At 40.6% G+C, this 13281-nt stretch overlaps 1 protein-coding gene across 1 annotated transcript in view; it reads left to right on the forward strand.

Moving 5' to 3' along the window:
* The window catches only part of ITGA8 (integrin subunit alpha 8), a 171129-nt gene that overhangs the window by 89569 nt on the left and 68279 nt on the right, over positions 1-13281 (forward strand). Inside the window, exons 14-15 of the mRNA XM_059184049.1 lie at positions 7510-7555; positions 9670-9777. Coding sequence (XP_059040032.1) covers positions 7510-7555; positions 9670-9777 — 154 coding nt within the window. The remainder of the gene's footprint in view (positions 1-7509; positions 7556-9669; positions 9778-13281) is intronic.

The raw sequence follows: 13281 nt of genomic DNA on the forward strand, positions 1-13281 counted from the left end.
TACTTTTGTCCAAGACTTTTAGCAACCGACCAGACAGCACACTTACTGGAAGTGTGGCCGCACCAAGGATAAAGTGAAATGCCCTCAGTGACACAGAATGCAACTAGGAAAGCATCAAGCAACAGCCGAGGCGAAAAGGTGATTCTTGTAGCCACAGTATGCCAGTAACGTTTGGAAAACTGTTTTCCTAAGGCGGTGGACTCATCATTTGATATTTCACTCTTATTTTGTGTGGGATTTAAAAAAAAAAAAAAAAGGAAAATAAACTCTCAGTAAATTAGAATGTTGCAACCTAATACTGCATTCCAACTCATAAATGTTTTTCTTCAGAGTTCATTTGGAAGCATTTCAGACAGATTGTTAGGATTATTACTTTCTGGGATAAAACCATGCATTTTTTTCAGGCATTTCTTCCTCAACTCATAACCTTCCTCTCAGTAATATTTTGCATGTTGCAATAAAAAAGCAAGGAAGAAAGGCGGCCTCTGTCTATTTTTAGATTAACGCATTTGCCAAACTCAAGGAGACTTATCTAAATGCCTGCTTCCCACAGACATGAGCTGTTTCTCTGGTGCCAAATACTTGAGCCAATTTCATAACCTACTTACCAGTCAACATTACCATATTTACCCATCACCTTTAACCCCATTTTTTTTATACATCATCTTTAATCCCACCATCTCTCTGAAGAACAACCCTGTAGGAAAATGAGAGGAGCCCAGGTGGGTCCAGGTGAACAATTCTCCTGGACAACCACCATTTGTCTTGAAAACATTTATGTACTATGGGGAGGCCTGAGCAGAGATGGTGCCTGATCATGAGGAGAAGGGCCTGGCGGGAATACTGTGAAATGTGAGCATCCCTAATGGTAAGACAGGAGCCAGAAGGCTTTGGATCATGAGCTCTGGCAGCTGAGTCCGAGAGGTAAGCAGGTCTGAGGCCCAAGTCTGGGTAAGCCAGGGAGAAAGCCAGAAACTGGTCATCCCATCATGTGGAGGCAAACTCTGCAGGAGCAAGGCTGCCTAACAGGCACAGGGGAGTCCTGGACCAGAACAGGGCAGAGAAGGCATAGTCAGCAGCCCCAACCAATTCTGCAGAGCTCCTGGCTTTCTTGAACAATGAGAACCTTGAAGATCTGGCCAGACAGTTGGCAGAGAAGAGCGACTTGTCCAGAGTCATCAGGAAACCAGCGGCAAAGTGAACTGGAATTTAGAATTCCTGATTTCTTATCCTCCATTCATTTTCCACTTGAAATCAAACACTCCTTTAAAAGAGGGCTTCGGAGATGATAGAGAGATTCAACAAGAGAAGGTACAAATCAAAACCGGCCTGTAGACACACAAAAAACTGTACACGCGTGTTCCTAGTGACTTTCCCAAAACTGGACACAACATCCCCACTAGCCGGGGATGGACTGACTGTGGGCCATCCAAACAGTGGAACACTGCTCAGCGAGAAAAAGGAGGGAATTCATGATACACCCAGTGTGGTGGAGGACCCTCAGACGCACTGAGCTGAGTGAAGGACACCAGACCCAAAAGGCTACATACGGATGCTTCCATTTCTCTGACATTCTGGAAAACAGAGGATTCCTGGGCTGGGAGGGGGCAGGTTTGAAGACAGCACAGGTAACATTTGAGGACGATGGACCTGTTCTTGATTGTCACGGTGGTTATACGACAGAATACTTTTATCCGAGCTCTTAGAACAGGACAGGTAAAGGATGCAGTTCACTGTACGTAAAATAGAGCTTAATTTTAAAAACGTTTAAAAAGAGGAAAAAATGGCCTGTAGACATGCTTCTGGGAAGCAGCATGGTAAAATAAGAAAGTGTGTTGGCTCTGCAGCCAGACTGCCTGGGTTTAAACTTGGCCTTGTCCTCCACTCTAGCTTCTCTGTATCTCATTTTCCTCATTTTAAAAATGGGAATAATTAAAGTATGTACCTCCTGGGATTATTATAACTAAGGAATTTGTATATTCAAAGGGTTTACAAAGTTCGCTTTTGCCTGACACATGTCTGCACAATTGTCCAGAAGAGCCTCAAGACAAATTCCTAGAAGTGCAAATGCGAGGGCAAAAGTCTGCATTGTCAGACCCACTGGCAAACTGCCTTCCAAGAAAACTGGGCCCCTTTACCCTCCTTCACACAGAGAGCATGAGTTCTCAGTCCTCTGCTCCCCACCCAATACTGCCGGCTATGAATCCTTCATCTCTTCCAATGGAAAGGTAAAAAGTGATATCTCATGGTTCCTTTCATTTGGATTTCTTTGCTTACTATTGAGGCTGAACATCTTTTTAGATATCTATTGGTCATAACTAATTATTTTTATGTGAATTGCCCCTTTACAGCCTTTTTATTAGGATGTTTATAGTTTTATTATTAATTTGTGTAGGATCAGTATGAATTAAGGTTAATAATAATTAATTTTTTTTACTATGTATCAGACATTCTTGTAAGCATTGGAAAATACTCACATTTGATCAAGCGTATACTTTATAAACATCGTCCCCTGTTTCTTTCATTTCTCTCTGGACCCTGCTTTGACTTTTTGCAAAAGAATGTACACTTTAAAATTCTTTTGTGACTTCCACATTGTTTTGGTCACATTAAGGAGGCCTTCTGTCTGGAGTAATTGTAATCTTTTTATATAACTATTAGCTGTACGTTCCCATATTTCTTAATTCTTTGGAGGTTCTTTATGGTGATTCTCATTGTCTAGGATTACTCTAAAATAGTAAATGTGTCTTAATTCCAAAATATAAAAGGAGGGCTCTGATGGCATTTTCAGCCACAGACCTATGCCTTAGTACATTTCTCAACAAGATGAGAGAGTAGGAAGGAAAGGTAAGAAAGGCTCAGAAAGCTCACCTCTTATGAAATGGAGGCACTTGGATGGCAAAAAAGACTTCCCCTAAAGGATTCTGGGTGGTCCCGCAATGCATTACTATCACTGCTCTTCCATCAGCGCCCCTCCCCCCACCCCTAGGAAATTGCCACTCCTCCTGCCCACTTACAACCACACTCACAACAAAGCTGATGCTTTCACATAGAACTTCTTCCAATTCTAAAATTTCCTTTCTAGATTAATCAAATCAGGCTCTATAGACCAAGTACCACTTTAAAAGTTTGGCTCTTTTCTTTTTACTCATTTAATAATAATAATTTTGGAGAAACAGAATACAGAACAGAGGTGTAATACATCTCCTATGACCTCACATTTTTAGGGATATTTTTTCTTGCCAGCTGATCCTGCATTCATGCTAATGTTTCCCTTTATGAATCCCTAAAAGTACGCAGTTGTTTCATCAAAAGCCAAAAGGAAAATAAACTGTTTCTCAGGCAAAGTGGGGTGATAACAAAGGGCTCCAAGATTTGGGGAGTAATTTTACATTAAGGGGAAAGAATGGATTTTAATCACCAGTTATTTCTTAAAAAAAAAAAAAACTGAGTCTTATGTAAAGAAAGGCAAAATTTTTTGTTTTCAGAATCTGTGTTTAAGAAGTTTCTAGAAGAGGGGCGCCTGAGTGGCTCAGTGGGTTAAAGCCTCTGCCTTCGGCTCAGGTCATGATCTCAGGGTCCTGAGATCGAGCCCCACATCAGGCTTTCCTGCTCAGCAGGGAGCCTGCTTCCTCCTCTCTCTCTGCCTGCCTCTCAGCCTACTTGTGATCTTTGTCTGTCAAATAAATAAACAAAATCTTAAAAAAAATAAAAAAGTTTCTAGAAGAAAGGAAAATAAACATTAGCTAATGGTATAAGACCTGTTATCTCAAAGCGAGAGAAAGAAAGTTTGCAGGGTTACGAATCCCAAGTATCAGTACCAAAATTACTTTCTCTTCAGATTATCCTTTAAATTCCTAAGCATGACAGAATTATGTAAGATTAAAAAAAGTGGTGTGTATGTCCATATACCCATACGTATATCTTTATGGATGTATGTATAGTGTATAGACATATACATATAAATATCAATATATATGTATGTATGTATAAGGATTATGTAACTATATGGAAACCACATAGTATTTATTAAAAGAAATCACTTACTTCAAAAGGGCAAACTGGTTAGGAACACAAATTGGCAGATCAATTCTCCCCCTTTGAGAGATCCCAGAAATTGAAGGTCCTGAGTGTAAATGTTTCTGGCCTTCCAGCAGGCATAATACCAAGGTGGTGTCTCCAAAGGCAAACATACTTTCCTGGTAGATAACTGTTTTCTTGGCCTCTGAGTAACTGTGGCCACATTCTCATGAAGAAAATTGTGGCTTTTTTCACCAGTTACTTAATTTTTCCAGAGCAGTAAAATTCCCACCCTGAGGCACAGGAATCAAAGTTCCTACAGGAAAAGGCCTTTTGCTTATTACTGTCAGGAGATGTCTCTCAGCTTCTTGTCTACAATGATGATCTAGTCATGATGCAGCTTCTATACACCTTTCTGGAATTTTCTAGAATCTGGAGCTTGGGTGTGTGTATACATGCATGCCTGCACACTCACATATGCAGAAATCCAGCAGAATTTAACTGCGGTTTCCATGAACCTATCTTAACAACTCTCCCCTTTTCTTCATCTCTTCCATCTTTAGTACTTTATCTCATTATTACTTATTCTCCAATTTCAAGTATTTATAAAGCTCCTGTTCCCAATCTGGCCCACTGTCGGTACTATAGATGCAAAGATTCTTTCTTTCTTCTTTCATTTATTCTACCTGTACCATTCCATGAAGTAGTTGTGGATATGTGAGCCCGAAGAAAGATTCCTGCCCTGGAAAGGCTTACTGTCTTGTTTTCCTGGCCATTTCCAGAGGAGTCCGTTCTTAAAACTCATCTTTATGGAGTCTCTAATCTTGGTATATTAATATTTCACCGCATTTGGAGCCAAAAACAAAGCACCTAATTCCTCTGGAATCTGTTTTCTTAATAGAACTCTCTTGTCTGGCGTCAGGCCAACAGACAGACATGAGGCTAAGGGCTGCTGGTGTTCTGTGTAACTCCTGGAGAGCAGTACACAGGGAGAACAGAATTCCCATTTCCACAGATCAGTAGCTCTTCCTCTTCGACATAGCAAAAATGCACGGATATGCTGGAAGAGATGAATGTAACAAGAAAAAATAAATGTGAAAATATTTGAGAAAGTTGAAACTGTGATACAATTTTAAAAAATTGGCAGACTCGGTAACGTTGGCTTCTGGCTTCGAAGACTGGACTCTTTGGAAAAGACTGTTTTATGCCGTAAGCCATAGCTGGTCACATTTTCTTTTTTCTTACTGTGTCTTTTAATCTCACAAAAAAAGAACTCCTCAAGATGAACTGGATTTGACTTCTTCGAACATTCACATATGCGCTTTTTTAGCTACGGAGCTTTGAAGTCTAGTCTCGAACCTATGATCTGAATCTGATTCTGATTCTGTAAAACACAAGACATCTCTACTGTGGTTTTAACCTTGAAGATGTTGGAGTCCCTTTCTTTTAAAAAACAAACACTTTTAGTAAGAACTATTGTCTTAGGTTGCGGTCTTCCAGCACAGACATGAAGACAAGGTTTAGAAAGCAAGCGGGTCATGGGAGAAATGGTCCAAAGAAACATTGCTAAGTGTGGAGGGAAGAAGGCCATGGGAAGGAAGATGGGTATAAAGCAGGTTGACACAGTGGGCAGCAGAAGCTGGGGCCCTTCTCCAGAGTTATCCCACTGGAGGGTAAGGAGGTGGCATTCCTTGTTATCGCCTGCTTCCACCTATCATTAGCTGAGAGCTCAGGCCAAGGGCACTTCCAGCCTCTAAAGGGAATCACATTTGCAGTCCAATGCTGCTCCTATATCCAGGAAAGGTGAGTGCTGAGGGAACGTGCTACAAATCATTTTCCAGTGCAAACTCCATTAAACCAATTGAATTCCTTGATCGGTTTTCCATGTGGACTGTCCAGAGACATCCCCCCCCCCTTTTTTTTTTCGTTTTCATTTCTGCTCTGCTAGGATTAACCACTTATGGTCTCAACTGTTGTAAGTTTTCTTCTGTGGCCATTATTTCCACCTGGTCCAGTTTTCTCACATCAAAAACAACCAGTATAAATTTTATACTACAGATTCAGCCATTGTCATTTGTGTGTTTGTTTCGTTGCATCTACCAAGAGTAACCATTATGTATTAGATTTAGGAAAACAGACTGCTTTACCCATGTATTAGCCAAACACTGCAACCAGTGTGAGTATTACCCCTCAGACAGCCTATGACCGTTCTGTTGCCCAACACCGTAGACCAGCCCCACCTCTCACCTAGTGTGGTCTTCAGTGAATTTATAGGTTCACCTTCTTTTTTTTTCTTTAAAGATTTTTTATTTCCATTTTTTTAAAGATTTTATTTATTTATTTGACAGAGAAAGATCACAAGTAGGCAGAGAGGCAGGCAGAGAGAGGGGGGGGAAGCAGGCTCCCTGCTGTGCAGAGAGCCCGATATGGGGCTCGATCCAAGGACCCTGAGAACATGACCTGAGTGGAAGGTAGAGGCTGAACCCACTGAGCCACCCAGGCGCCCCTACAGGTTCACTTTCTTAAGCCTCCATTTACCCACTTGCAAAATTATGCAAAATAATGGAGGCTTCATAGCTTCTTGTTAGGAATAATTAAGGTCAATCCTTCTAAAGAATTCCTGGCCAAGAGTAAGTGTTCAACATGTGCTATTTATTACTATTATTATTGTTGTTGTTGTTGTTGTTATCTAAGATCATTATAATGACACATCAATTAGTTCATAAACTACAGACCACTTTGCCAAGAGGATACTCACTGTCCACATTATTTATAAAGAGCAAATGCTTGTGTCAAAAGGAGGGAAGGTCAGAATGTCCCACTTTGTAATAAGACCAGCTTCCCAGCATCACTGCTGGAAGGGAAGGGGAAACAAGGTGTGTAACATGCCCGGTACATACAGGCACTAAAGGACCTGGTTCTTCCCTTTCACTTTCCTTAAGATGTAGGCCTGCAGTCTACATCTTCATCTCCAGGATAGGAGAAATGGTATTATGATGCATTTTTATTTTACTTATTTTTTTTTGAGATTTACTTATTTATTTGACAGAGAGAGAGAGATAGTGAAAAAGGGAACACAAGGTGGGGGAGTGGGTGAGGGAGAAGCAGGCTTTCCACAGAGAAGGGAGCCCAATGCGGGGATTGATCCCAGGACCCTGGGATCATGACCTGAGCCGAAGGCAGACGCCTAACGACTGAGCCACCCATGGGCCCCTATGATGTATTTTTTAAAGCATTTCTAGAAAGTTGGCATTCTTGAGTCCAGAAGGGATTGAGAGCTACCAGGTTGCCTGTCCTACTGAGTTACACTGAGGTTCCAACATCCTTTCCAGAATGTCTTAAGGAAGGTGTAATTTGCTGCTCTCACCAGATGAGCCTCACTCTACAATCAGCATTTCGGGATGCCCTGGATGCTATTATGAATAAGAGCTTAGATTTTTTTTTCTACAAAACATGTGCATGTGTTTTGAGTTTTTGTCTTTTTTTTAGATTTAATTGTAGGTGCATTCGGAACAGGAAAAGTAGCTGTTTACAGGTACGTGGTTTGTGGCATGCAAATGTCCCTCTAATTGTTTCAAGTACATTTCCTTTTTGCCCTAGTTTCCCAGCTCTTTACTCTGGAGAACATTTAGATGCTCTTTTTAACGTTTGGAGGAAGTTTTGCTCTCAACTGTTTGCCTTTCTTTCATCTCTCTGTCTCTTTAATCTCATACCTCATGACCAAACTTCCACCCCTACTAACATGTTAAATGAAGATATGAATCTTAGCAGAACTTATAAAATGAGGCATTCTTTAGATGTTACTATGTCTGAATTCTTCTCTTTGGAAATGCATTAAAATGTGCTTATAGAGGAGGGGTACCAGTGGGAGGAGGTTTCTATAAATCAGGCATGGAGACTAAGTTAGGGAATGGAATGTTCCCAAGAATTAATACTCCAAAAGCGAGTACTGAACAACAGTTCACATCTGACAGGTCTAGATCCAAAAGCCTAGCCATTCCACACACTCGTGTGTAGGCTTGGGCAAGTCCCTACACCTTTCTGAGCCTCTGATTTTTTTGTTTATTGAAGAGTGGTAACAATACTTGCTTTAGAAGTTAATTTTTGTGAAAAAGATTAAGTGAGAATCTGTAGGTATCATACATAGAATCGTAAGCTATGAGTAGACAGTTGGTGCTCAAAAGTTATAGATTTTTTTCTTCTTAAAAAAAAGTTTTATAGAAATTCAAAACATTAGATCAGGATATCAAAACAAAAGGCAGAGAGCAGACCCGTGTGTTCTGGGCACATAATGCTAACATAGCCTAACCTCCAGAATGGTTCTAAAGTTAGGTCTCCTCGAGTAAGTGAGATTTTCCTCCTTCATCAGTCCCAAGACATACTCATAGACTGATGTATACCCAGGACTCACCACTTCGGGTTAGAATCAGATGATTGGAAAGCTCGGGTGTCTTGGGTGTCTAAAGGATGGGGCTATGCTTACAGTGTGGCCTTGATGATGCCCCACTCAGGGCCGATGAACTCATGGGCTAGTTGCTAAGGCCTAAATCCACCACCCAGTCCTCACTCCCTCCCTCCTTCACAGACACCAGCCCTGCATCACGGTCTGAGGGCTGCTGCCAGCCTCCTCCCTCCCACTTTTTTTTCCCTCATAGATATTTGCCCCAGTGATTCTCTTGCACATCTAACTCGCTCTTGCCCTCTGCTTTGCCAAGGACTGGAGGTAACACAATATTAAAAACAAAATTATGTAACAGAGCACAGATGAATAGTATAAAGTTTAGGAAAATTCTCAGGGGGGCCCACTGTGGTAAGTCATGCCCTAAACACGCACCATCCCAAAGCGTGGCCCTCCCTCCCCTCAGAGGAAAACTTACCCAATGCAACATCATTTCACATTGTCATTGGGAGACCGGCTCTTAGCTGTCCTACCTTGGAACAGGGCTTAAAAATTGCCCAGTCCCCTTCCCCAATGACTTACTTGCTTGTCTCATTATTGTTACCTGAGTGGTGGTGAAAATTGAGTTTGCTGTACATTTAGTTCCTCTTCTCCACCCTGGCTGCACATTAGAAACACCTGGAGGGTTTGGTTCACCTGCCGACACCCAGCCCAGACCCCCAAGGTCTTTTGACCTCTCTGAGAGCTCCTTGGGCGCTTCCAAGACACAGTCAGGATTGAGAGCCACGGCTCCCGTGGAGTATGCAACCGCCCTTATAAGTGTTCAGCTCGATCGTCAAAGCTTGGATATTAAATTATCCATCAAAATAAGAAAACCATCAGCCCATCAGGAAACAAAACTGGCCAAACTCAAGGACTTACAGGTGTGAGTGAGTAGAGAAGGATGCGTTTCCTCAGATATGAATAGAGCAGATCCCAGAGCGCACCTCCCGGCAGTATCACGCAAGTCCCCGGAGCCCACTCCATCCGCCAAGCAGCTCCGTGGATGCAGTTTTGCTTGACGGACGCCCAGCGTCCTTGATCTGTATTCATGACGACCGCATGTGTTTTAAGGTAATGAGTTAAGTCTGGAGCCCACCTGTTCAGACAGGGAGACAAATTCTTAGCACAAAGGCTGGGGGCGTTGGCGGCGGCCTCTGAAAGTGGGGTGTCGCTCCCATGGCTCTTATAACCCTGTCTTCTCCCTGCAGAGCAAGGCCGGTTGTGACTGTGGATGCCCAGCTTCTGCTGAACCCAATGATTATCAATCTGGAAAATAAAACATGCCAGGTTCCAGAGTCTCTGTCCCCTGTGGCCTGGTGAGTTCACTCAGTGCTTCTCAAACTCTGATATGGATGCAAATCACCTGGGCTCCTTCGGGTAATGCCACTTCCGGGGTGGGGCGTGGGACTCGGGAGCTCAGAAAAGCCCCAGTTGGGTGTTAGGCTGAGGATATGGTATACAAACTTGTCAAATCACTATTGTGCATGCAAAGCTACTGTAACATTTTTTCAATGATGCTCAAAAAATATCTTTAAGATAATAATATTCAGAGAGATTGAAGTATAAGCAGATATGATGAGGAGAATGGCAGGTCACTTCTCAGTGTCAGAGAAGAAAGGCACAAACACAGAAAGGAGGAAAGCTAGAATATTTCTTGTACTAATCTGGAATGGGAGGCATGAATGTATACTCAAGTTTTTCAATCTATATAGATAAAAACAAATACAGATAGAGGAAAAAAAATAGTTTTTCTTTCAAAAAGGCTACTTCCCTAATCTACAGGCTCCAAGTGAAAGAAGCATAAAAACATTTGTGGAAATTCCCAATGTAACAAATCTTAGAGATCTCTTTTGGATCCTTGGCATGCTTAAATAAGTATCAACCAAACTGAAAATAGAATAAAATACCTTGACTCTTACATTTGCATATGCTTATGGATACCGCTTTCCAAACTTTTTTTAACAAGCTTTGGTTAAACCAGTCAGTTTCCTGGGCTGAAAACACACGTCCATTTTGTAATTTAGTATGCACAGTCAAAAAGCAAACATGATGGGGTGCCTGGGTGGCCCAGTGGGTTAACGCCTCTGCCTTCGGCTCGGGTCATGGTCCCAGGGTCTTGGGATTGAGCCCCGAATTGGGCTCTCTGCTCAACAGGGAGCCTGCTTCCTCCCCTCTCTCTCTGCCTGCCTCTCTGCCTACCTGTGATCTGTCAAGTAAATAAATAGAATCTTTAAAAAAAAAAAAAAAAAAAGGGAAACATGATAAAAATAGCAATTTTTGTGCTCTCACCTCTATTGTTGTGGCCCTAATCTCATTATCATGAATATTAGTAGCATTGCAGATCCTCTGGTGAGCCATAGGAGAACACCACTTCTTTCACTTTTGAAAGTGTTCCTTCTCCATCTTGATGGTCATCTGAAGGAACTACAAATGGAATTCAGTTGTAACCGAGCTTGAGAATATGCTACTTTGTTTCTCAGTATGTGGGTTCTCAAGAGTCAGAAGTCTGTCATATTGGGTAATGCCAACAGGGTATATCCTCTGAAAAAAATCAAGAAATACTTGGAGTGTTTTGAGATTTGCCCTCATTTTCCAGAAGGTGTGGTCTAACTCAGACAGGATGTTCAGTTCCTGAGAATGTCAGAATGCTGAACAAACCAGGCTTGACCCAGAGAACTTATTTCCACCCAATCTCAGTGTGTTGTTGATGGCCTTTTGACAGGAGTTCAGACCAAAGTCAAAGCCTTCCTGGGGAGAGGTCGGGGGGTGGGGGTAGGGGTGTGAGGAGTACTTTGAAGAAATCTTTGAAAAAAATGTCTTTTACTGGGCGCTTCCCAATTCAGGGAGGCGTGCCCTCTCCTTCACTGGTTTTTTAAAATAGCTGGGAAATGCCCGAAGCACATTTTTAAATGGTTTAAAACCATAAAGTATTATAATGAAAACCTGATCTGAGAAAATATGTGAAAGAGCCAGTGTCTGTCCTTACCCTGGCATGATTCACTAAAATGAACTGTGGGAGCAACTTGGGCAAGAGTGCTAAGACTTCAGTATTTCCCCAAAGAGTCTGGTGTTCCCACAGTCACAACTGAATGGACCCTACTCAGGACTGGATGCTTTCAAGGATCTGAGTGTGGCACGCTCTGATATAAAGTGCGGTTTTGAACTAGATCACTTTTTCTAACGCATTTTAGTTGTTTTTTTTTTTTTAAATACAATTTAAGTATTTTTAACAGATATGGGGTTTGTTTGGTTTTATGGAAAGAGTATTACTTTGTTTCAAGAAAATGTTTCTTTTCCTGAGCTGTTTTCGTTATTGCATTTAAATCATATTATTAAGGTAAGATGGAATTTGTTATGTGGGCAAATGAATAAATACATGTCTCTTGATAATAACTTATTTCATTCTATCACATGCATTCTCTGAAAAATGTTTCATCTTCACATGCAAAAATTTAGAATTAATGATGGCTCAGGGTACTTGAAGATAAAAATTAACAGCTGGTTCAGTCTAGAAGGTGTTTCTCTGATACTTTTAAAATTTATTTTAGGAATTTAGGTCAGTATTTCCAAAATGATTGACAGGCATTTGTTGATTTTCTTTCCTAGAATATTTGTCAGTATTTGATATAACCTTGTATTCTACATTTGAAAATCATTTAAGTGAAGCCTTACTGGGAAATAGTTCTTTGCATCCATCAATGTAAATTTCTGTGTCTTTCAAATGGTTGTGTAGTTTTATTAAAGTATCTGCTACTGGCATTTTCAAATTAGAAAAAAAGAATAAAAACAGCACAATAAATATTAATATTGTTATTAATCAATTAAAAAAATAAAAAGAATTTAGTTAAAATATTTCATTTGACAAATGTGAAAGACCATCACTATCTACTTTTCAAATGTAAGAGAACCTTTTCCAATAGTCTACCTCTATGCAAAATATTTGCTGTCACTGAAATCAGATTAAAGTGCTTAGACTGAAAAATGAGAGATGCCTGGCTGGCTCAGTCAGAAAAGCATGTGACACTTGGTCTTGGGGTCACGAGTTCAACCCCCACGTTGGATGTAGAGATTACTTAAATTAAATAAACTTTTCTAAAAAATGAATTGCTTTGTACTTTTAAATCCTGTTTCATATCCACCTCATTCTTTCTCCGTCATGCATGGCTATGCATGCCATTAAATAACAGTATCATTATTCCAACCGTGCATTGAGTCAGGACCAGTGTCGGAGGAATTGTCATGTATTGTCCTGACTTCTAATCTATTAGAAGCACTATAGGCAAAGTTTCCTTTAGAATTTGTGTGATGAGGGTTCTGGGTTGATTTAGTGCTTTTGTTCCAATCAGACCTTTCAGACTAAGGTACCATATTGAATGTGATCAAGTTTGCAATTTTAACACTAATTAATTATAGATCACAGCTTTCCCTGACAACTCAAGGGTACTTCATAATTAGGTATAGACCTGTTAGTGGACCTAACTGTCTGATATATAAAACATACAGTGAATATATATGTATATTTTTATATGCATGTGTTTTGCTAAATTTGGAATGAATATTTCAACAAAAACATTAATTCAAAAAGATATACACACCCTTATGTTTATTGCAGCCTTATTTACAATAACCAAGATATGGAAGCAATCCAAGTGTCCATTAATAGCTGAATGGATAAGGAAGATGTGGTATATATATTTACAGTGAAAGTACTCAGTTATAAAAAAGAATTAGATTTTGCCATTTGTAACACCATGGATGGACCTAGAAGATATTATGCAAAGTTACTGTAAGTCAAACAGAGAAAACAAATATCTTGATTT

The sequence above is a fragment of the Mustela lutreola genome, chromosome 8 (assembly GCF_030435805.1).
Source record: "Mustela lutreola isolate mMusLut2 chromosome 8, mMusLut2.pri, whole genome shotgun sequence".
NCBI lineage: Eukaryota > Metazoa > Chordata > Mammalia > Carnivora > Mustelidae > Mustela > Mustela lutreola.